General features: G+C 45.3%; 2 protein-coding genes across 5 annotated transcripts in view; one reads left to right on the top strand and one right to left on the bottom strand.

Annotated features, from left to right (window-relative positions):
* The first annotated feature begins 5,680 nt into the window (after positions 1–5,680).
* Positions 5,681–24,969, top strand: RMDN3 (regulator of microtubule dynamics 3). Of its 3 annotated transcripts, none has more exons than XM_043555641.1 (13): positions 5,681–5,815; positions 6,175–6,393; positions 8,650–8,842; positions 9,276–9,419; positions 14,726–15,017; positions 15,808–15,910; positions 18,801–18,861; positions 20,278–20,353; positions 20,508–20,585; positions 20,828–20,926; positions 21,132–21,185; positions 21,299–21,379; positions 24,582–24,969. In XM_043555641.1, exons 2-13 carry the CDS (start codon positions 6,201–6,203, stop codon positions 24,594–24,596), a joined length of 1,389 nt encoding a protein of 462 aa, XP_043411576.1. In that variant the 5' UTR covers positions 5,681–5,815; positions 6,175–6,200; the 3' UTR covers positions 24,597–24,969. The 3 variants fall into 3 exon arrangements, with proteins under 3 accessions (XP_043411576.1, XP_043411575.1, XP_043411577.1); XM_043555640.1 differs by lacking the exon at positions 24,582–24,969 and adding an exon at positions 21,620–22,294; XM_043555642.1 differs by lacking the exon at positions 24,582–24,969 and adding an exon at positions 21,620–22,294 and having other exon boundaries at positions 5,720–5,815; positions 6,296–6,393.
* Positions 23,543–25,017, bottom strand: part of RAD51 (RAD51 recombinase) — a 33,739-nt gene continuing 32,264 nt past the window's right edge. For both annotated transcript variants that reach the window (XM_043555644.1, XM_043555643.1), the window contains exons 8-10: positions 24,653–24,782; positions 24,324–24,445; positions 23,543–23,874 (exon numbers count right to left, since the gene is read on the bottom strand). In XM_043555644.1, the coding sequence (XP_043411579.1) occupies positions 23,751–23,874; positions 24,324–24,445; positions 24,653–24,782 (376 nt within the window). In that variant the 3' untranslated portion in view covers positions 23,543–23,750. The remainder of the gene's footprint in view (positions 23,875–24,323; positions 24,446–24,652; positions 24,783–25,017) is intronic.

Genomic DNA, 25,017 nt, shown 5'->3' on the forward strand with positions numbered 1-25,017 from the left:
ACCAAGCCACCAATGAGGGAGCAGCAAGTGCACTTCGGTGTGTCCACGACCTCATCTAGATGTTTCAAAATATGAAAACTCATGATTCTTTATCTGTCTTGTGATTGGTTCTCTAAAAAACAAAGCAGACAGACACAGCCTGTGACCTTTCCTGGCCTTTGAACAATCTTCACCTCTATAAAGGGCACTTAGAGGGCGTGCTCTGCGCCTCCCAAGCACTTTGATAGATGTGGAGCTCGCTGTAAGGGAAATAGGCAGGTGTAATCTTACAGGATACTTACTGGTCTAATTTATTATTCCGTACTCTCTACCCACTATTCTACACCTCCAAGACTAACAACTTAGCTGGAGAGATAAGATACTCATGCCTGACAAAGGATTTGTTAAACTGACAAAGGATTAATACTCAGGATATATAAAGAACTCCTGCAAATCAAGGATAAATCAGTAGAAAAAAACTTGGGCAAACGACTTGAATAAGCACTTTTCAAAAGAAGGAATGGAAGTGGTTAATAAACCGATAACCTGTTGTTCAATGTCATTAGAAATCCCAGCTACATTTTATTTGTTTATTTTCTGTTTAAAGGAAGCTTCACACCCCGCTCAGAGCTTGAACTCACAACCTTGAGAGCAAGACTTGAGCTGAGATCAAGAGTCAGACGCTCAACTGAATTCGGCTCAGGTCATGATCTTATGGTTCGTGGGTAAGAGCCCGTTGAGGCTTTCTGCTGTCAGCACGGAGCCCACGTCAGATTCTCTGTCTCCCTTTCTCTCTGCCTCTTCCCCGTTCTTGCTCTCTCTCTGTCTCTCGCCTTCCCTCTCTCAAAAATAAATAAAACATAAAAAAAAAAAAAGAGTCAGATGCTTAACTGAGTGAGCCACCCAGGTGCCCTTCAAGCTACATTTTAAACCACAATAAGATAACTTTATTTTTTTTAATGTTTATTTCTTTGAAAGAGCGCGAGTGCGGGAGGGGCAGAGAGGGAGATACAGACTCCCAAGCAGCCTCCAGGCTTTTGCTCAACCAACTGAGCCACCCAGATGCCCCAATAAGATACTACTTTAATGATTTACTAAATAAACAAATCTGTAAACACTGAGTATGGGCGAAAAGGTCTAACAACAGAAACACTACTGTTGGGATGGCAAAGTGTTATGATTGATACAATCACCCTGGAAAACAATTTGGCATCATCTAGCAAAGTTGAAGTTGTGCATTTGTATGACCCAGCCAAACCGTTTCTGGATAAACCTCAAGAAAACTTACTCATCAGGATACATGTGCAAGAATATTTATAACAGCACTGTTTGTAATTAGCAAAAAAATGGCAACAGTTTTTATGCCCATCAAGAGTAGAGTATCTGGTTGATTAATACAATGGAGACTGCATAGCAATGAAAAATGCTAAGTGAAAAAGTAAATCATGGGAAAGCATACGCTAATTCTACTTAAAGCTCTAAACTTGCAAAACTAAACAATATATTGTTTGGGGATAAAAAATATATAGGGTTAAATTATACTTCTATTAAAAATATGTGATTAAATTGCAAAGACAAGGGAATGATAAATATAATATTCAGAGCAGTGTTTACCTCTGAGAGAAGTGAAAGGAATCGGGTGGGGACAGCCATGTAGGAGTCTTATAAGGCAGAAGTGATGTTCTCTTTCTCACACTAGGACCCGGGTGCTAAGGGTTATATATGTCCTGAATATTTATTGTTTTACATGTGTTATACATATTCTTTTATAGCCATTGAATATTTAATTTAAAATATTAAATTTTTTCGGGGCACCTGGGTGGCTCAGTCGGTTAAGCAGCCGACTTCGGCTCAGGTCACGATCTCGCGGTACGTGAGTTGGAGCCCCGCGTCGGGCTCTGGGCTCACAGCTCAGAGCCTGGAGCCTGTTTCAGATTCTGTGTCTCCCTCTCTCTGACTCTCCCCCATTCATGCTCTGTCTCTCTCTGTCTCAAAAATAAATAAACATTAAAAAAATTAAAAGAAATATTAATTTTTTTAAGTTTATTTATTTATTTTGGAGAGAGAGACAGCACACAACTGGGGTGGGGGAAGCGAGAGAGAGAAAGAGAGAGAGAATATCACAGGCAGTTTCTGTACCATCAGCACAGAGCCTGACAGGGGGCTCACACTCACAAACGGTGAGATCATGACCTGAGCCAAAACCGAAACTAGGATGCTTGACCAACTGAGCCACCCAGGTGCCCCTAGGAAGAAGAATTTGTTAAGTAAGTAAGCGTTAAGTATGTTAATGGTTAGACACAGAGAGTAGAGCCATAGTCCCAAGACACTTGGCTATGTTGCCTTTCTTGGGAGAGCCAGGTAGATGAGGCTTGCCTATTCTGGTCAGAGAGGAGGACAGGAATCTGGGGTCTGCTCTGCTGTCCTCTCTCAGGCTGGACTGGGCCTGGGAGAAGACAGGAAGGCAGTGCAAATCTCAGGCTGCCAGGGCTTTATTACATTTGAAAAACTGGTCTGCAGATGCCACATAAGATAGAGAGCTCCATCCAGAATCACCCACCCCACTGCTGATTGCTCTGGCAGCCACATGCCCTCACGATAACATCTTTAATATCCAGGGGGAAATGAATTCCTCTGCTTGGTCTGCCCATCTGGCCTCGCCTCTTGCCACAATCAGTTTATCTGGCAGATCTTCCTCTCCTGCAGAAAGAGGAGAAATTGTTCTTCCACAACTCAGCTTTTCATCATGAAAGCATTGTCTAAGTGGCAGGGCCTGGATATTGGTTATTCCTTCTTTCCTTCCTTCCTCCACATTCAGCTTCTGTGGGTGGCTTCTGCTCTGGAGCTGTGCTAGGCTCAGGGCATGTGGAGATAAACTGAGCACGAAGCCTATCCTGGAGGAGTGAACACTCCAGTTGGGTAGCCAGGCTAGAAAGCAAATAATCATGGAACCAAGTGTGATAGAGGTAACAAAACCTCAGGAGCAAAGAAAAATAAAAACATGAAGTCCACCAAGGTGGTGGGCTGGAAAGATTCCCCAAAGGAAATGAATTTTTATTCTCTCCAAAAGTTAACATTTTTTTAATGACTGGAGAAACACATGCAGGGGCACCTGGGTGGCTCAGTTGGTTGAACGTCCGACTTCGGCTCAGGTCATGATCTCACAGTCCGTGAGTTCGAGCCCCGCGTCGGGCTCTGTGCTGACAGCTCAGAGCCTGGAGTCTGCTTTGGATTCTGTGTCTCCCTCTCTCTCTGCCCCTCCCCCGTTCATGCTCTGTCTCTCTCTGTCTCAAAAATAAATAAAAACATTAAAAAAAAAAAAAGAAACACCTGCATATCTCAGAAAAGTGAGAAAAAATAATAGAAAAATTATATTAAAAAAACACTCTTCTCACTACCAAGACAATTATAGTTAGTGTATTTCAGGAGATACTATTTGAACTGAATCCTTAAAAATGAGTAGGAGGTATTGGTAAATTTCTACTCCTTAAGCTGTGGGTGGGAAACTTGTTGCCTTTAAATTGTTCTTTATAATGTATATATACGTTAAATGTACTCTCTTATTTGTAAACTATCTCACAATTAAAAGGTAAATAAATATCTAGTCAAGGGGTGCCTGCCTGGCTCAGTTGGAGGAGCATGTGGCTCTAGATCTTGGGGTTGTGAGTTTGAGCCCCAAGTTGGGTGTACTTACAAATAAAATCTTCAAAAATATATGTATATAATATCTAGTCAAGGATTTGAGGAGGGCTGGTGTAGATATTTCAGTTGTCACTAAATTTTAACTTGCAAGAAATGCTGATGATAAAACTGGAATCATAGTCCTCTAGTTTTGTTTTGAAAAAAAATTTTTAGCATCTATTTTGAGAGAGGGAGTTCAAGCACGATCAGGGGAGGGTCAGAGAGAGAGAGAACCTCGCATGGACAGCACCGAGTCCAATGCAGGGCTCGTACTCACGAATTGTGAGATCATGACCTGAACTGAAATCAAGAGTTGGTCGCTTAACCAACTGAGCCACCCCAGTGACCTATGTATTTTTAGTGTTTTAAGTTGCAAGAAGTTGCATAAAATCACAAAAGTGGATTATAAAATTTTTTTTAATGTTTTTATTTATTTTTGAGACAGAGCATGAGCAGGGGAGGGGCAGAGAGAGAGGGAGACATAGAATCTGAACCAGTCTCCAGGCTCTGAGCTGTCTGTCAGCACAGAGCCCGACGCAGGGCTTGAACTCACAGACTGAGATCATGACCCGAGCTGAAGTTGGAAGCTCAACCGACTGGGCCACCCAGGCGCCCCTATATAAGTGGATTATAAAAATCAATAGGCCATGGTGGTGTTAAACTGAAAAAACAAAACTGCCAGTTATTTCACCAGCAAAAACAGGTTTATTCAGGAATAGCAGAGAATTGTAATCTATGACAAGCAAGCTACAGCAAAACCATACGCAAGTTCAACAAAGGAAAGGAATGTTATTTTATGGAGAAGAAAGAGGAAGTTGGGAGGAGTTGTTCTGAACATGAATCCACTGGAAAGAAGAGTTTAGGTGATGACGGTTTCTCTTTGGCTGAGTTGCAGGGGTAGCTGATTTATTGTAGGAGATGCAATCATCGTACATCCTTCTCTGTTGGAGCCTGTATTTGATGATTCTCTTCTGTTGCTATTCTTCTGTTATGCGTCTATAATTGACAATTCTGCCTGTAATTGACATAAAGTGGAATGGTTCCCCCTTCCAGCCTTCCCTTCTAATATCCTCTGTCTACTGTAGAGGTTTCCCTTTATTAATTTTCACAGTGGGCACAGAAATCCTGATGAATACAGATTTTTTAAAAATGAAATGGTATCTGAACGAATATAAGCAATTAGAGATCAACTCAAGTTTCAGCCTCACCCAAAGATTTAAAAAATGTTATCATTAGAGGAATGAATGTCATTTACATTCTGGAAATGGAAAAACAGTTTATAACCCTGTTGATTAAGGTACTACAGACAATGCAAGGTTTAAGATTTTTTTTTTAGTGCTGGGGTTTGCATCTATTATATTGTTAAGTGTCAGCAGGGAGAAGCTGCCCCTGATGACTCAGGGACCTCTTGTGAGTAACCAACAATTTATCTGGTCTAATTTGAACTGCCAAAGGTGCTATCTAGTACTTAGTAAATGGTTCGAGTAAAAAATGTATGAACAGAGGAGATTGGCTAGCTCAGTCGGTTAAACTTGGGACTCTTGATTTTGGCTCAGGTCATGGTCTGGTTTGTGGGTTCGAACCCTTCATGGGGATGTGCGCTGACAGGGCCAGCCTGCCCCGAATTCTTGCTCACTCTTTCTGCTCCTCCCGCTCTCCCTGCCCACCCCCCAGGCAATAAATAAATAAACATTTTTAAGAATGCATGAACAAATTAAGCCAAAATCAAATAAAGTCTGAGTTATGACAGAGCGTCAAGGAAAGGCGGGAAGGGGGTGGTGTTTTCCAGATAGATGATGGGTCAGGCAGAAGCAACAATAGACGCAGAGAGAAAGACATTCGGGAACAGCAGGAAAACTGGTGTGACTGGAGGGAAATGGAACCTCAACTGGCCAGAATGTGGTACTGCTGGAGTATCCGACCCAGAAGTCTCTCTGCTCTTTCCCTCTCCACCTCCCTCTTTGGTTCCCCTTTCCCGCTCCCAGCTGGCACCGCCCCCTGGAAAAAGCAAAGGCGGAGGCAGAGCCTCGAGCGGTCATCTCTCCGCCCCTTCCTAAAGGCGCGTGGGGCTGCTGGCGCCGCTTGATGACGTCACGGCCATTGACAGTGAGAGGCCGCGGCCGTGGCTGCTGTCCCCGTGGTTTCGAGCGGTCGGGTAAGGGTCTGAGTCGATCTGCTGCCAGCCAGGGTGCCTTCCGAGGGCGCGGGGGAGGCCCGGAGCTTGCAGCCGGGGCGGCGGGTTTGTTGTCTGCAGTGTCGTGGGAGGGAGTTGGAGGCCCAGAAACCTGACTTTGAGATCAGGGCTGCGGGTTTGTTGGACGGGAGGCTGCGTCCAGGTTGGGTGAGAGGCGCGTCAGTCCCACACAGGAGTCTGGCGGAATCCTTAGGGTCCAGATGGGGATGAGGGTAGTCGGGAGCTCAGGTTCTGGACAAGGAGATCTCTCCAGGGGCTCGGCCTTCGGGGTGGGTGGACCACGCTCACGAATCTCTCTCCCCCTGCCCGCCTGCTTCCAGTGGCTCACGTGGGCTGCAGATGAAGCATGTCTAGACTGGGGGTCTTGGGCGGCGCCCAGGCCGGGTTGGGACTGTTGCTGGGCACCGCCGCGGGCCTTGGATTCCTGTGTGCCCTTTACAGCCAGCGGTGGAAACGGACCCAGCGCCACGGCCACAGCCACAGCCAGAGCCTACCTAACTCCCTGGACTACACACAGACCTCAGAGCCCGGACGCCAGGGTAGGTAGGAGCCGGTCCCCTGAGGCCACAGTCATGGTTGACGAATGGGCCTAGGGTCCGGGCTGCGTTTAGCAGGACAACGGAGTGGGGGTGCATGAGAGTTTCACCTTTTTGTAGTTTACTGAAAAGGAAAGCAGTTTTCCTCTTCTCTTCTTCATATAATTCCAGGAAAGTATATTGTGAAATTGTTTAGCTTTCAGGCTTAGTTCAGGCCACAACGTGCTATGTGTGTATAAAAGGCACTTGCTTAGTGGTGGGTGAAGTGTTTAATAAGTAGAGAAAAAGTCCAAAAGAAGGCAAAAGGGAAAACTAATCTTATGGGGATTGAGTCTTGAGACTTATGTATTAAATTATGTATTAGAATTTGAAGGGACCTTAGAGACTATTCAGGGTTTTTTTAATCCTTCTTAGGAGAAAATTGAGACTCAAAAAGATTATGTAACTTTACTGAGGTGGTCACAGAGCAATTAAGTGGCAGGGCTGGGCCTGGTCACCTGGTCCTGTGGACTTCCACAGCATGGAACTGGGAGTGCATTTACTGCAATTGAAGCTGAATGTGGCTGGCTTCCAGCCACAGCTGAAATGGGTAGTGCTTTCGTTTTGCAAAACTTTGACCTTAAGTCATTTGACCAAAGCATCTAGGGCTGGTTCAAGCCACTCTCCTCATGTGTGTGTAATAGAGGCACATTCATATCCTCTCACCCCATGTTAGTTGGGAATGGGTGTTTTCTGATTACCAAATGCCAGATGGATTGGAAAAGTTAGTTTTAGAAGAGTCTTCAAAGAGTTATCAACTTATTTAGTTGAAAGTTTATTTATTTTGAGAGAGGGTTGAAGGGGCAGAGCGAGGGAGGGAGAGAGAATTACAAGTAGGCTCCACACCATCCTCGCCGAGACCAATGCGGGCTGGAACTCACTAACTGTGAGATCATGACCTGAGCAGAAATTGAGAGTCAGACACTTAACTGAGCCTCCCAGGCACACCTAGAGTTATCTATTTAGATTGCACCTGTTGGCCAGCATTTTATAAGCTGCTGCTAACCTAGTATTGTGAGTGTGCTAGTCTTTCCTTTTTTTCCCTTGTGGTTTGTTTGTAACTTCTTAGCAGTTTTTCTTCTGCTGTTTGGAGAAAGTGGCATGTTCCCAGAGACCTTTCTTTTTTAAAATTTTATTTAATCTCTACATCTGAGGTGGGGCTCAAACTCCACCCTGAGATCAAGGTCGCATGCTCTTCCTATCAAGCCAGTGTGTTCGCGCCCCCCCCCCCCCAATCTTTCTTGCTCTATGCTTTTTTTAAAAATTTTTTAATGTTTAATTTTGAGAGAGAGAAAGAGAGCGAGCAAGCACGTGCACACAAGTGGGGGAGGGGCAGAGAGAGAAATCCGAAACAGGCTCCAGGCTGTCAGCACAGAGCCTGATGCGGGGCTTGAACCCATGAACTGCGAGATCATGACCTGAGCTGAAGTTGGTTGCTTAACCTACTGAGCCACCCAGGTGCCCCTCTTGCTCTTGAATGCTGTTGGGTATGTATTGTAATGGGGACCTACACTGTCACTAGATGTCCTTGAACACATTTATGCTTGCCTGGACTGTGGGTCCTGCCTTCCTCGTTCTTCCCTCTTTTTACATTTTCCAGGCCAATTGCCTTAGGTAGCTACCAGATGTTAGCATTTATTGTTGGAATTTACCCGAACTCAATTGAGGGCTTGGTAATGGTGTTTTTCCCATGGGGTGTGGATGGGGTATTCCCAGTATACCTTTGCTCTTAGTAACTGCCCCTTTCTTTGCCCTTCTATGATGGTGTTAAATGAAGAGGAGCTCAGAGTTGTCTTTGCTATTCTTTGTGAAATGAAAGACCAGAATTTGAGTTCAATTTTAGTTTTGCTGTGTGTTGAGTATCGACTGCCTGGTATTTGAGAGCTAGGCATGTAAGGGGTTTTGTTTTCCTTTGGCAGGGCAGGTGTCCTGCCTTTTGGGTACTAAAGTCTTGCAAGCATTTTACATTACCTGCCTTGCTGTGGAAGGTTCTTGGAACAGAGTGGGCTCTTGTTTATAGATTGAGATCTTGGAATTTTTTTTCTTTGAATAGTCACTTGAGACTTGTTACCAGGACCTACCTGTGAACCTATACTGTCTGAGCCTCAAGGGTTTTTGTAAATTGAGCTCCAGTGAGAAGCAAGTGTTCTTGAATTCCAGGTCCAAGATCTTTTCCTCACTCTATCTCATGAGTGTCATTGTCTGCTGTCATTCCTTCAGTGAGGCCTTTGTGGGCAGTCCCAGGCGAGGCTGGAGATGGTGCAGTGCTGCCCAGCCTTCCACGTGAAGGGCAGGAGGAGGTGCTGGACCGCCTGGACTTTGTGCTCAGCAGCCTGGCGGCCCTGCGGCGGGAGGTGGAGGAGCTGAGGAGCAGCCTGCAGGGGCTTGCTGGGCAGATTGTTGGGGAGGTCCGGTGAGTGATGCGGCCTTCTGTCCTGCCTCGCCCCCGCCCCTCAACTTTTCCCAGTCCCTATAGCTTTTCAGCTGAGCCGTGTCCTGGCCTTTGCTGCCTGTCCCTAAGGAAGAAGCCAGTTTTACAGCTTCTCCCATAACTGCCAGGGAAGCTGTATGCTTGGTACCTTGCCTTCCGTAAGTTCCTTGCTGCTTTTGGGGCCTCGTGGTCTGTGGGAGCAGCTGAAATGCTTTGTTCTGACTTACCTGGTGTGCCCAATGGGGCTGGGCCAGGGAGCTGCCCTTCTTGTTCTCCTAAGGGTAGAGACCCAGGATTTTGTCCACTCTTGGCCATTTAATGAGCAGCAGTAGTTATAGAGCTTCCCTCATGGGGAAGGGAAAAACAGGCAGGCTGGGGCCTGATGGCACCCTCTCTAAAGGGGCCTGCTTTTCAGATCCCACATGGAAGAGAGCCAGAGAGTGGCTCGGCGGCGGAGATTCCCTTTTGCCCGAGAGAGGAGTGACTCTACTGGCTCCAGCTCTGTCTACTTCACGGCCACCTCAGGAGCCACGTTCACAGATGCTGAGAGCGAAGGCGGGTGAGTTTTTTCTCCTGGAGGCAGTTGTGGCTTCAGCTGGATTATGTTTTGTGAAAATATTATTTATATAGAAAATTCACACTGAGCTGCATGAATAATTTTTGGAACAAGGTAAGGGTATAAATGAATAAAGCACAGAATAGGTTAAACAAGAAAAACCATCTACCTTATGTCACCCAGCCAAGTGGAATGTTAACAATGCTTGATGCTTGCATCTGTTATTTTCCTCTGAGCAGGTTTTTTTACAGTTACCATGCTATTTTTTTATTTTTATTTTTCCTGTAACATTAGTTGGGCATTTTCCTGTGTTATCATAAGGCTTTATAATTTTTTTTAAGTTTATTTTGAGAGCAAGGGAGGGGCAGAGAGAGAGAGGGAGAGAGAGAATATCAAGCAGGCTCCACGCTCCCAATGTAGAGCCCAACATGGGGCTTGAACTCAGGAACCACAGGATCATGACCTGCGCTGAAATCAAGAGTTGGACGCTTAACCAACTGAGCCACCCAGGCACCCCTATATATTTTAATTAAGTAGGCTCCATGCCCAATGTAGGGCTTGAACTCCCGACCCTGAGATCAAGAGTCACACGCTCTACTGATTGAGCCAACCAGGCGCCCCTATTACAAGGGCTTTATAAGCATTGTGTTATGACTTTATTTCCTGCATTCAGTGGCTGGGCCAGGTTTACAGAGCCCTCCAAGCACCAATAGTGCTCCCCTCTCCTGGGAGCTCCTGTGTTCCCACACGGGAGGCTTGCTCATGCTCCCTTGGCATCTTCACAGGTGGGAGCTGACTGTCCCAAGTACTTGGTAGCTTAGCACTTCTGACCATAGGCCTTACTGTGATATGGGCAGCAGGCAGGAGTCTGGTGGACAGCCTCCAAACATGGTCAGGCTAAGGGCTTTTCGATTTTAAGCCAATAGTGCCATTTTGAAACTTCTGTGTCAAGGATGGAGTGTGAATGAACATTTTTGTTGTGCCTGATGCTGTCACTGGCAGCTTCTGCCCTTGTCTATTGCTGGCTCCAGTCATCTAGGTGGCCTGAGATCTCAAGGCTGACCTTTCTTCCTCCTCAAGAAAAAGAGTGGCACAGAGAATAGCCCAGCCTTATGTGGGGACAGAAGGGCTGATTTAGTTATAAACATGCACACAGCCATTCAGCAGTGTTCTTTAGCTGAAACACCTTATGATAGTAACTACTGTTCATTTTTCCTGTGACAGCACGCTAAGTACTTTAGAGGCATTTCCTCACCTAATTCTCACAGGGATCCTATGAAGTAGATGCTGCTCTTCTCCCTGTTTCACACATGGAGACTTGAGGCTTAGTGAGGTTTGATGCCTTGCCCAAGGTTATACAGCTACTGAGTACAGGCTCAGCTGGGCTCGTCTGCAGGGGTAGAGGGTCTATGATCAGGAGGGTCTGTGATTTAAGGCCTGGCTTGGTGGTTGGGGCATAGAAAAGCTTTTTCAGGAAGAAATTTCCATGCAGCCCTTGGGAGTTCTTCCCATGGACTAAAGAGCTGCCACAGCTCACTGCCCAGGAAAGACCTACCCATACTATCCACAGCTGTAGTATCTGTTCAGTACATCTTACTCAGAAAATTTCAGCCTCATTTTCTTGTTTGGGCCATTATACTCTCCTGCCTGTCCTCATTGGCTTTTTAAGAAAATTAAGAATGGTATTATTACTCTCTTTTTCGATATTACTGCCATTGGGTATCTGTGCTGGATTTGATTATTGCTCGGGCACCTCTTGCTACAAGCTTTAGTCCTCCACTTCTGACTACTGTTGTTGGTGTTGTCTGATCCTTGTTATCTGTATTGTCAAGGGCTCATGGACATGGCCCCTTTCCATTTACCTAATACTTCTGCCTGTTTCCAGAAGGCTGTGTTAGAGGAGGGGGCAAAAATAGAATTCATGTTTGACACATCTGGACTGAAAAGTAAGAAGGACAAAGTGGACCCTGAGACTTAAGGAGCATCTCTGTGCAACCCATTTTTAGCAGGTCACTGGAGATGGGGAAACTGATGTTTGTAAGAGGGTAGAACAGGAGAGGTCACAGCTCTCCCCAAGATCAGGATGTAGAACTCAAGACTCTTAATGATGATTTTAAGAAGTTGTACAAACTTCTGGGAAGAGTGAGAGCCAGGGTGTTTAACCAGGGAGGCCTGTGGGTGCTTCACTGCTTGGAGTGCTCATTGGGGCTCCCAAGGCCATAAAGGGAAGGACAGGCCCATCAGCCATCTGTGATGGGACAAGAGGAAGGGTGGCTTTCTTAATTATAGCTCCAGCAAGCTCAGCCCATGACCGATCGTGTGGCACGTAGAAGCTGATGGTGGCTCGTGGTGCAAGACTCTGGTTTAGCTTGCTGCTATCTGGGGCAGTGGCCGTGGTGGATAATTCTTTTTGCCGTGGTCAGTGCCATATAGGCCAAGGGGGGGGGGGGGGTTTGGGAGGAGACCATAAACCCTGCAACAGCTTTGAACATGTGGGACCAGGGAAGGAGTGCTTCTTTGAAGGAAGAAATGCTAAGACTATTTGATGCCCTACTCCCCTAAAAGCTGTATTGCCCTTTTCTTCCAAATAAAGGAGCAACTTTGAACTCCCAGGGGATCAACTGAATGTGGCAGAGGCAGAATTGCCATGTGGGTTCGTGAGCTTGTTCCCTGAGCATTGTACCAAACACAGCTTTACTTCTTTCCTGGTCAAAACGCAGCTTCCCCTAAAACACCAGCTCCTCCAGTAAGCCTTCCCAGGCATCCCAGCCAAGAAGGATTGCCTACAACCCCATTGCCACCCCTCCTTGGGCATTTATCACCTCATTTAGGTTGGTCTTATCTCCCTCACCAGTTAGTCTCCTATGCCTGGTTGTCTTTGAATGTTTTAGCTCAGCCCTTCTAATGGGGTTTAGGAGGAGTCAAAGAAACTTAATTGTCAGAAGAAGGGGATATGCGTGTAACTGAGTCCTTGATCACTGACTTGGGGGCTCTCCTCAAGGGCTGGAGTAGGGTAGCTCTAGCCTCCTTGCTTCGAGGGAGCCATGGATCCTCTACCTTGTATGGGAACAGTGTGTTCCACCCAAGGGCACAGCTCCAAAGAGACTTTTCAAAGGTCCCTGCTGGTCCCTGCCAGTCCCTGGTAGACCTCAAAAGCCTCAGGGCATGTTAAACAAAAGGCACATCTCTCTCTCTCTCCTGTCTGATTTCTCCAAGGCCTGGACTGGTGGTCTAAGCGTGAGAAAATGGTATCAGTGTAGAGACGTAGCCCCTGTAGCTGAGCCCTGGCAGCTCACAAGGCTGATGTCTGTGCTTGAGCAATAGTGTCTGCCCATCCACTGCATGCCAGCCAGCCAGGTTGCAAATTAGTGAGGCAGAGCAGAGCTCCCTGAAGCAAGGCTGAGGTGCAGTAAAATGCCTCCTCACTGTTCAGCCTCACTGCCTCACAAGGACCCACCAGCTCTCACTCCGTGGGTGGCAACAAAGTCCCTCCTGACCACTCCTTTTCTTCAGCCATGTGAGCTCTCTGGAGAGACTATGCAGATGCCTCTGCTGTAAAAGGGGTAAGGGTAGGGGTCCCTCCCTGGGAGACTCCTCATTAGAACTCCTAATTGGAGGGGTTTCAGCAGCAGGCAGTGGTGTCTCCCCTTCTAGCAACAGGAAACACGAGACTCCAGCTCTTTGTCCCAGGTAACCCATTTACCCATCTTGCCTTTGGGCCTGGCTGGCATGAGTAGAGGCACTAGTAGACTCTGATTTGATTTTCTCATTTGGGGCAGGCTATTGTCCAAGCTGTAAGAATTGGTTGGGAGTTTCTCTAGGCTGCCTGTGTGTGGTCTTGTTCATCACCAGCCAGGTTGGTTTGTAAAATCCAATGCCACTTTGCCTTGTCCCTTTAATTTCTGAAGTTTTTACTGCACATTGCTAGAGGGGAAAGAACTTGGGTCACATTACTCAGCAAGGTGAAGTTAGGTTTTCAATACCTTACAAGTTCCATAGTAGCTGATCCTGGGACGCTTCATTAGATGAGTCTGGAAGCTCCTTGATAAAGCAGCATGGATGGGACACTAGGTCTGGTTGCTCATTTGGTACTTCTGGATGGAGCTTCACTCCTTGCTGTCTGGCTTTCTGACCTACAGCTCTCAGCCCAACTTTAAATGGTCTTGTATTGTCTTTATTTGTAGGTCTCCCTCTCATCTCTTCTTCAGCCACAGGTATCCTGTCCCTATCTTTCATTCCGGGATGGAGGAAGTCTTATCCCTAAATGGCCCCAAGATCCTCCTTGTGCTTAGGAACCTTTTGGTTCTGACAACCTGCTTTGCTTTCACTCAAGTCTGGAGGTTGCTCTGGTGTCTGGTTCTAGCCCTTGAAAGTCGTACCTTCTCAGTTTTGTCTGAGTCAGCTGGTGGTTAGGGAGAACATCCCAATCAGCTGCTAATGAAGCCAAGAGTAACTTGGCCTCCTCTTTAGTGAGTGCATCAAGGTTGGGGGCTCCTAGGAGGCATTTCTTACGGTGGCCCCAGAGATACCTTCCCAGGGGGTTCTGTTTGGATCTTCCTCCTCTCCTGATTCCAACTGCAAAGTGGCCTTTCCCCATCCCTGCCAAGTTCCTAAGGTTTCCAAGGGCTACTCCTATTGTGGTTTGGGTTTGGCTCCTGACTTAGGAGAGAGGTGTACCTTGAATTGAGAAAGAAAACGTTGCTATTTGGGCTGCCCGTGGCCTCAGAGGCTGGCACCCAACCACATTGGCAGGTGCTTTTGGCTGATAAAACAAAAATGATTGACAGGCCCTTAGCCTGGTGAGAATCTAGCTCAGGAGATCAGTTCCACCTACATTATAGTTTTTATCTTAAGTATGTCTTTTTTTACTTATAAGAATATATGCTCACTAAAGCAGTCCTGTATATTAAAAAATACAAAAAAGATTACCTTTAATTCTTCTACCCTGAGATCTACTAGCAGTATTTTGGTACATTACTTTTTAGGCAGCTTCTCTTCTAGGCTTTTTCTGATTATCTGCCTGACCTGGCGGTAGCTCAGCATCAGCCCCTGGCTGCCACGGTGTCCCCCGCTGGTCACTCTTTCCCTACAGGAGGCATCATTTTCCCAGCCCATAGTTCCCCCTGGGAAGTTTTCTCTCAAGGACTAATTTCTGCCCTTACGTGATAGAAATGGTTTTTACTTGGGGCTTTGGACAGCATGCCATGAAGAGCCCTTGTTTGTGGGTGGGAATAGACCCTAGGGCTCTGAGGCTAAAAAATCTCCCTTGACCCTGTCTCCCTTGTCTTCTCTACATTTCTCTGCCACAGGTATACAACGGCCAACGCTGAGTCAGACTACGAGCATGACTCTGACAGGGAAAGTGATGACGGGGAAGACGAAGTGAGCTGTGAGACTGTGAAGATGGGAAGAAAGGATTCTCTGGACCTGGAGGTGGAGGTGGAGGTGGCTTCAGGCCCAGCGGTCAGAGTCCTGGAGGCTGGAGGCTCCCCTGGCCTGGAGGATGTGCTGCCCCTCCTGCAGCAGGCCGATGAGTTACACCAGGGCAATGAGCAGGGCAAGCGGGAGGGTTTCCAGCTGCTGCTCAACAACAAGCTGGCGGTGAGGCTCCAGCTCCGTCTGCCCTTACTAACCCCCAACCCTCCGAGAACGAAAGCAGGCCCCTGTAGTTGATAAGCCTGAAAGGTGACCTGGGAAGGGAAGGGAGGGTGAGATGGCTGGTTCTGCATGTACCCCCCAGGGCTGCATGTGCTATTCAAGTAGGCCACGCACTGCCCCCAGGGGCCTAGGTGTGCCGCCTGCCCTAGAGCTTCCTCCCCAGTCCTCTGCCTCCTGTAGAACTACTGCTAAAGAGCTCTACCCTCTTACAGTAGAGAGAAATGTGGAAAGAACCAGAATAGTTTTTCTTTTTATTTCCCTTGAGGCAGAGCCCAAGCTGCCTGCCCTACTTGAAATTTCTGTAACAAGTGTATAGGTCATTCAACCACAGTTCCTTTCTCTGGTTCACTGCTAGAATTTATGCTCACCCAGGTATAAATACCCCAGTTAGAATTTTTCCTTTTCTTGGGCATTTCCACTTTTTCATTGTGTCAGCAAGATTTCTTTCATTGTGCCTCACTTCATCTTGGAGTTGACCTTTATTCCTCATGGTGTCAGGCCAGAATGCCCTCACTCCGAGGGGTTGTGCAATCTACTATCTAGAGATAATGCGTCCTTAGTTAGCTAAGTGCAGGTGGGAGGACATGGGGATGAAACACTGTGCATAAGGCTGGCCTAATGTCAGTTTATAACACACTAGCTTGGAAACTGAAAGGGTCATGGGGAGAAGGCCAGAGCCCCAGTTCTCTGCAGCTGAAAAAGGGCCTTATCCATCCCTCTGTTTGGTCTGCAGTATGGAAATCGGCAGGATTTTCTCTGGCGTCTGGCCCGGGCCTACAGTGACATGTGTGAGCTCACTGAGGAGGTGAGCGAGAAGAAGTCATATGCCCTAAATGGTAAGTGCTGACAGATTCCTGGTGGGAAGGTGACTGATTCTAGGGGTATAGCTGGCTCATCTGGGGCTCAGGGGAACTACTAAGAGAAGATGTAGGCTGTCAGGGCAGTTGTGGCTCCCTCTTTGACTCAGCACAAACTGTGGTTCCCATGGGCTTCTTCCTTCTTGAGACAGCACAGTCTGTTTCTCTGCACATCATGATTAATACAGGTGCAAATGTTTTTAGGGATAGTTGTATCAAACTAGCGCAATTCTTTGTTCTCACTCCCCAGCTGCAAGAGAGGGCAAAGCCTACTTTATTAATCTGAAGAGGGTTTTTTGCTGTTGCTTAGGAATCTGGTTTGTTACAGAGCCTGTGGAGCATGTGTTCTAAGAACAGGAGTGGAATGTTCGGTGAGGGCCTGTAAGGAGTAGTTTGGAAGACTACTGCTAGCTTAGGAGTCTTTGGGATCAATTTAGCAACTCTTTTACCAAAGTGTATCCTGGGAGGTAGGGTGCATCTGAATCATGCCAAGTTCAGGGCTCTTCCCTGTCATATCACTGAGAATCCTGGGATGTTGAGAAATGACTGGCTTTGTGGGGAAGATGGGTCCTGCCTAGCCATACAGCCCAAGTCAGGCACCATCAATAGACTTCTAGGTCTTATTCAGTTATCTAAAGTCAGTTGAACTATCCAAAGTGGACATGTCTACTTCTTCACTTACAAACATTGAGTCTTTGCTAATGTAGAATCTGACATACCTCAAGGTCATTTGTAGAATTCTGTCAATATAGAAAGACTAGGCCAGTTGAGTTGAATGTTTATTGATATTTTCAGAAAAATCTCCAAGTTTTAACAGAAGGTGCTTAATTTCTGTTTGCTTCTTCTCAAAAGCTTTTGCTTTCCCTCCTAGATTTCAGGTGAGGATTCTGATCAGCTTTTGGGCTAATATCTGGACTCTTGGTATCAACAAGAACCTTTCTTTTTGATCAATGATCATCTCTTATTAGTACCAGTAGCCAGGATGAAACCTGAAGGTGAAGGCAGAGTGGTGATTAGAGCAGCCATAGCCAGTGCTCTGGTCTGGTCTGCAGAGCTTAGCAATTCTGTACAAGTCTACTCCTGCTGGAGGACAGATTGAGCATCTTTGGAGGCCCTGCTTCTAGAATCATGGCTTTTTTAGGACCATCCTTGATGTGTCTAAAGTTCTTCATTTTGTTCTATCTCTAAAAGTCGGACCACCAGGAGGAGACCATAGTGTGGGATCTTAGGTGATAATCTTTTCACCCTCATGTCTAACTTGGCAGGAAGAAACTCTCAGCTCTGATTTTTCTATTAAGAGAGTGCTTTGAAGTGGGCAGGGAAAAATCCACTAAGAGACCATGTCCTCCCACTGATGGGGCCACAGTTGGTCATTGTTTAGAAAGGGGAGGTTATAGGGTGCCTGGGTGGCTCAGTCAGGTGTCCTACTGAAGGTGTGGAGGCTGCTTGGGATTCTCTCTGCCCCTCCCCTGCTCATACAAGCCCTCTCTCTCAAAATAAAAAAGAGTGGTCTTAAAAAGGGGTGGAGGAAAGGTTATTGGGGAGGGCTGTTATTTCTCATCAGCCATCTTAAAAATGTATTTGTTGCATATGCAACTTTATACCATAATTATAATTTCAGCATGAAGAAACATTTCACATCAGCTAGCCTATCACCTCAACCCATTACTTTTGTTCCATTTTCTCCATGTTCCCTTTGAAGCCCTCTTGGCTTTAATCAAGAAGTCCTATTTTGCAGTGTGCTCTTTTCTCCAGTGTTGTAGGCATGATGTTCTCCAGCTAGAGGGCTCCAGGCTCCTTGTTAGCCTAGGAAATCCTTGTCAAGAGCCTTCATGTGTTTAGGCCTTGATTTCTTTATCAGTCTTAGTGCCTAGAAAACTAAGTGAATGTCATCTCTGGTCAGACATTGGTCCTTTTGGCTCTGGTGAGGAGTTTTGATCTAGAGCTGTGTTTAATCTTGGAACACAGGGGCGCCTGGGTGGCTCAGTCGGTTAAGGGACTGACTTCGGCTCAGGTCATGCTCTCGCGGTTTGTGAGTTTGAGCCCCACGTCAGGCTCTGTGCTGTCAGCTCGGAGCCTGGAGCCTGCTTCAGATCCTGTGTCTCTTTCTCTCTCTACCCCTCCCCTGCTCTCAGTCTGCCTCTGTCTCTCTCTCAAAAATAAACAAACATTAAAAAAAAAAAATTAATCTTGGAACACAGATCCATTAGAGAATTTGATTAAAGCTGTAGGCCCTCTCCTCAATAAAATGTACCTGTAGGTAAAATTTTATACAACTCCAGAGAATACATGGACACCTTGAAGCCTGTCCACAACCCTCTAAGATAAGGTCTGTTGGGAACAGTTTGATTGCCATTGGGTTGTTTTATATTTAAAATGCTTTGAGGGGCACCTGGGTGGCTCAGTTGGTTAAGTGTCTGACTTTGGCTCTCACAGTGTGGATTCTAGCCCTGAGTTGGGCTCTGTGCTGACAGCTTAGAGCCTGGAGCCTACTTCGGACTCTGTGTCCCCCTTTCTGCTTCTCCCCAGCTTGTGCTCTCTCTTTCCCTCTCTCTCAATAAAAAAAAAAAAAAAAAAAAAGAAAAAAGTTTAAAATGCTTTGAGCACATCAGGTGGATGCTGTAAAAACAAAACAAAACAGAAGGTAGCTGGGCAGCTGATGACAGAGACAGAAAGCTTCTCAGGGATAATTTCTGCTTCACCTCGGTCTATTTATAGCTTTTCATTCTGTTCAAACTCAAAATTATTTCAAACAAACCTAGCCAGGATAGGGATTAGTAAGACCTAGAGCAGTTATTGTTGCCAGAGCTCCTGCTGTGGAAGTGTGCATGGGAACCCTTGTCAACTCTGGATTACCTTTGTCTTACAGGAAAAGAAGAGGCAGAGGCTGCTCTGGAGAAGGGGGATGAGAATGCTGAATGTCACCAGTGGTAATAATCTACAGGGTCGTGGGAAGAGTTAGCATGAGTTAGAGTGGAAGAGAGCCATTTCTCTGCCCTGACCACAAAGGCGCTTGCCAAAGGAGACAGGAGAGGGAGCAGGGACCTGGGGGGAGGGGCGGGGGGCGATTTTTGGAAGGTGCCTTGGGAGTGAGGCAAGGGGAAATAGGATTTGTTGTTGGGACTTAGAGAAACGCATAGCTTTTTGAGAGTTATCCTAGCTACAAAATTTGTGGGTTCTTGGCTCTTCAAGGAAGCTGGCACAGTTTGTAGTTTGTCCTGCACAAGCTCTTCCTTCCCCTAGCTGCAGTCCCTGGCTGGTGGTGGACTTTGGCTTCTTTGCTTGGCTTGCATGAGTTAGTTTATCAGCTTACAAAAACATCAACCCTGTTTGTGGTCTTTGTCAGGCAAGGTTCTGCCAACTTCCATGGGTCAAATCCAACTTGTGTCCTAGGGCCTGTTTCCAGCACCTCAAGAGTTTTTAGTGAAAATTCTCTTCCCACCTCTCCCTTGCTTTCCATATTTCTGCCCTCAGATTGTCTCTGCAAGAGCTCCTCTCAGGGATCAGGTCCTTGGTGCCACTTCCCTGTGTTCTTCCTTGGGGCTCCTGGACTCCCAAGGATAGAAAATAGCCTTACACTTTATTCTTAGAGAACAGCTGTTTGGGAGGAAATATGGAAATGAGCCTCTGGAAGTATCTGATACAGATGCCCCCAATATTTAAGTGAATAAATGAAAAGGCAACTTGGGTCTCTACACACTCATTTAATGTCAATTGTGCTTCTAGAAACAATGCTGGGGAGATAGGGTAGTAAGATGTTTGTTTTTGAAGATGGAAAGCTGGCTGGCTTTGTTCCCTGATTGGGTGGGAGGATATAAATCTGAAGCCTGTCTTCATCAGCTTCTGTTGGTTCCCAAATTAACATTAGAATTTCCTAGAGTATCCCATCCCAATTTGTCCACGAGTACAGCTTCCCAGGGACATACTTAAATACTTCTAAAGCTAACGTAGACCTTCTTTTAGGGTCTGCTCAGGAGATGATAAGCAATGTATTTAGGTCCCTTACGTTTTGATGATTATTAGATCCACTTTTTAAGTTTTTATGCCCCCGCCATGGCTATATTCCTTACATGGAGAAATTAGTGGAGATTTGGACTGAGACATTGCCTAAATGTTAAGTAGGAGAAGCTTACTGTGGTGGGACCCCACTTTTTTGTACCTAGCATACTTTGGAGAATTGTGAGCCTACCGGTGTTTGTTAAAGAATATGAATTGGGACTACAGATTTATGAAGAGAGTTTTATACATATAAAAATGCTATTTTCAGCTCTACTTGAGGGGGTTAGAGGGCAGTTGACGAGAAGCCCATTCCTTGTCCTTGAGCTCGCTGCCACTTTCCCCCATAGGTATGCAGTGCTTTGTGGTCAGTTGGCTGAGCATGAGAGCATCCAGAGGCGCATCCAGAGTGGCTTTAGCTTCAAGGTGAGGAAAGGCTTCTCTTCCTTCCCTTGTACTGCTCTATTCCAGATTGCCTGCTCTATCCCAGCTCCTTGCAAAGGGTGCTCCTGCAGTGTCTACGACTTGCTCTTCCCTTAGCAACTCTGATGGTAGTTTAGATTTACATTTTTCCCCTCAGGAGCATGTGGACAAAGCCATTGCTCTCCAGCCAGAAAACCCTATGGCTCACTTTCTTCTTGGCAGGTGGTGCTACCAGGTAAGCTAAATTCTGGGGCCTAGTATCAAGGCCCTAAGTGTCCCGTGACACTGCTATCCTTGCAGTGAAAACCTGCAAGCAGGGGCCGTAGCCTGGTCTGGCTCAAGTACCCATTTCCTCTGAATGGTTGTGTTATGGGTGACTGGACCCAGCCCTATCTGACCATGTTTTAAGTACAGAATATTTGATGTTCTTAAAGATACTTAAAACTTTTTATTTACACCTTGCTCTTTTGGTGGCAGGTCTCTCACCTGAGCTGGCTAGAGAAAAAAACTGCTACAGCCTTGTTCGAAAGCCCTCTCAGTGCCACTGTGCAGGATGCCCTCCAGAGCTTCCTAAAGGTATGGGGAAGGAAGGGACGGATTTCTGGTAGGGGGGAATTTTCTATGGGAGAATCAGAACCACTTGGATAGCTTATAAAAATAGAGTTCCTTGGATGACTGGATCAGTCTTTGGGTTGGGAACTGGAAAGCTCTATTTAATAAACCTCAGCCTGACTTGAACATGGTAATCCCCTTACTGAACCGCATTCCTCCCTTTTTCTAGGCTGAAGAACTACAGCCAGGATTTTCCAAAGCAGGGAGGGTATATATTTCCAAGGTAAACTCACCTGCCTTTTTCAACATCGATGAAAACATGTTATTTGTGGGAAGTCCTGAAAGTCCAGGTTCTGGTGGTATTTCTCCCAGGTTTTCACTGTTGTATCTTTTCAGTGCTACAGAGAACTAGGAAAAAACTCTGAAGCTAGACAGTGGATGAAGTTAGCCCTGGAGCTGCCAGATGTCACCAATGAGGTAATACTTTGAAGAGCTCTTGAATCATGTGACCTTTTTTCAGGAAAGAATCTTCCCTAGAAAATTGTATATAGGTTCTTTTATATATATCTCACCTAGGGGAGGAGGCAGATTTCATAGGCTGTCCTGCGAAAGTAGGTAAAAAGGAAGCAAAGGGCCCTTCTCAGGTATCAGTGGTTGGGGAAATGTTAGATTTTCGAGTTCTGGTCTAGTTTTGGTTTTATTCTCTTGTCTCCTTAGGATTCAGCTTTCCAGAAAGACTTGGAAGAATTGGAAGTAATTTTAAGAGAATAATCATATTTCAGTGGCCTTCATGACTTGAGGAAGACTGCCCTGCTTATTAGATCAGGAATCTAAGACTGCTTAAGTGAGGGTCCTGACTCCCGAGCCTGGCTGGTATCTATAACCATTCCCCAATTTCTTTCCTTGCCCACTGGTTAATTTATTCTAATCCCTTATCTAATCTGAAATTGGGGAAGTACTTGAGGCCTGGATTTCTATAGTTCTCTTAAGTGAATTCTTGAAAAACCAAGACTAGCACTGAAGGCTGCCTTTAGCCTGTGAGTGGATGAACTTCAAAGAGCTATGGGAACAAAACACAGAACTTGTACTCTCTAATCTTTTCTACTGATTAATATTCAACACCAAAGTATATAGTCCTGAAACCATACCCTATCATGGTAAAAGGAAAGGTCATAGCAGCCCAAAAATATTGCCCTCTTCTCCCCTATCATGTGAATTCTAACTATATTCCTGGGCTGAGGGGCTGGAATACTTGATTTCCAGAATAGAATCCCAGCAGCTTTTAGAAGGGCACAGTCCATAAGACAGGAGACTGTGAAATGATGATCTGAGGAGTTGCCTGGAATATATTTTGGTACAAACTTGAAATAAACCAAATTTGATTAGAAGTGACTATATTCCCCTTTCTTGCTTGACATTTCCATAACTACTTCCTACTACAGAAGCTATGGCAGACAAATAGCACCTAATAGTTTAAGCTCTTTTCAGTGGAAATTTTAGTTACAAGTAAAAAAGGCTGGCCAAGGTCTATTCTAACTAGTTGACTCTTATGGCCAACAGCACAAAGCCTAATCTCACCTGTGATAATTCAGACAAATTTATAGGACTAAAGGATCGAAATCCTTTTACTTCCATTCCAGAATCTGCCACTCTGGCTTACTCTCTCTCTATATATACACACACATACATACACACACACCATCCCAGGTTTGTTTGGTGGTAAAGAAATGAAGGACAAGACCTGAGAGATACTCCATTCTTTAAACAAAGCTGCATTAAATTGACTGTGTCTTCCTATTTCCCTACATACAGTAGGATCAACACAGGCAACAGCAGAGATTTTCTATGCCTCTCCTTCCAATACTAGCTGAGAGGCCCTTTGTAATTTGAAGAGCTGGTTAAAATTCATCCTGAGTAGAAGTCTGAAGGGGAAGAAGAGAAGTATCTCAAACCCCTCAAGTAGAATAGTATGGACAAGTATCAGGACTCTATAACAAAAGCTTAATACAAAGACCATGGGAAAGTCATTGGATATTCATCTTGTAATATCTATTACATTGAAGGCTAGTAAGCTAAATCATCTGAATGTATGACTTCCCTTTAAAATTCTCAATTTTAAAGCAATAGAAACTGATCAGTTAGTGCCAATAAATTATTTTTAAGGCCCTCTCTTAAAATATTCAGCTTACACCAGAATAACTCCTATAAACCGCACAAATAACTACTTTATTAGTAGCCCCACACTAAATCACTTAGGGCTTCTGAAATGATTAAGATTCCAGAATTATCTTGAGTTACTCTTAGCAGTTAAAAAAACAAGCACATAGATGTTGAAGGGCTGGTAGCCCAGTAGGCCTTAAATAAAAACAAATTCTTCTATAATTCAGGCAAACTAACTTAAAAACCTACTTCTGACAGTTTTACTGACCAAAAAAAACCAAAAACCACCAGTGAGGAGACCTACTTCCTTTGCCACCCAGGCATTTCAACATTGTTCAGATAGAGTCCAATCTCACCAGCTTTTGTCTTCAAGGGAACTAAAGATTGGCCAGGGCAACATCTGTTAGTTCTGAGTCAACCCTAAGGCACGATGTCAAACATCTTCCTTACTTCCCCCCAAATAATTCACATAGACATTAATAAACTCCAGACAGAATAAACATTTCAGATCAGTTTGTGACTACTGACCTGTCTCCTGTTTACACCATCAGAAAAGCTGATAGAATAGGTGTTTTTCCAGAAGCCTTTTTCTGGCAGGAAAACAGGAAGAGGCCTGTGAAGAAGCCCCAGGGAGCAGTCCTCTCCATTAGGCTGTAGCACTTAAGCTTTATCACAGGAAAAGCCCCAATCAGTCTTTGGCATCTCCCACTCCATCTGCATTGATGGCAAACATAGCTTCAGCTTCAGGAAGACAGGGAGAATCGTAGATTTTGCAGATTCTGGTTTCCCCTCTTCCTTTCCTCAGATACAGTCTGACCCAAAGAAACAGACCAAAGTTATTATAATTTTAAAAGCTTTTTCCTATTTATGGTAGATATGAATTTTTTTCCAGATATATATACTTCCTAGGACTTTGGGGATCTTTCTGTATTCCTTAGGGACATTTACAACCTGGAGGAATCAACTTCTATCCTGCCCCTACCTTAGTGAATTTAACATTTTGAAATAATTACTTTTTTACTAATGAGGAAGAGGCCTATCTTTCACATTCATTCTTTCATATTTGGGGGCTTTTCATTCTTTTGTAAACTAAAAGCAAACATCTGTACTAACCAGGGCATGACAATTAGATTTAGCAAGGGCTCCTGTGTCTAATTATACAACAAAAGCTTTAACCAGGTTTAATGGAAATGTTATATCTTCATGTTTACTTCAGTTAATATGACACTCCAAGACAAAATCGCTTATCCCATCACTTTACCTGGTTGTTGAGGCATGAGCAATGATATTTCCTCCAATAGGTTTTTTAGGATCTGCAGCAAACATGGCTGCTCCATCCACTTGGGCTACCACCTGGTTGGTGATCACCACTGCGACACCAAACTAATGGGAGAAACAATAAATGTCATTTTTTGTGGCCAGATATTCAAAGAACCCTACTGTTGCCACCCCTTTCCCCACAAAGTAAAGAATGATTAATATACATATCTCTTCCTATCTGTTATCTTCATGACACCAGGTACTGATGTTCTGATCTCCCAGCAAGGACCCTGAAACTTAGGCATGGTCTGTCCCTATCCCACAGCTTACCTCATCAGCAAGTCGCAGAAGCATCCGCAGAAACCTGGCCAGGTGCATCTGCCTGGCTGAAAGTTCCCCTCGACCCGAATAGTCGGTTCTGTAGAGGGCAGTGGCACTGTCTACAATTAACAGTGCATACCTATAGGAAACAAGGACTCTATGAAGCCTACTTCTAGCCTGTGTCAGATTCTGCTCCCTTCCTTACTACCCTAAACTTTCATATTCATAGTTATATTCATACATAAATGTGTTAATTAAAATATTTGTGCAGTATTCACGTCTGAGGCACTATGTAATAAGTAAAATTTCCAGTAAGTTCAAGTGGACTATGGCTTCATCTTTTTTTTTCTTTTGGAAATAATCTCTACACTCCA

Source organism: Prionailurus bengalensis, chromosome B3 (genome assembly GCF_016509475.1).
Source record: "Prionailurus bengalensis isolate Pbe53 chromosome B3, Fcat_Pben_1.1_paternal_pri, whole genome shotgun sequence".
NCBI lineage: Eukaryota > Metazoa > Chordata > Mammalia > Carnivora > Felidae > Prionailurus > Prionailurus bengalensis.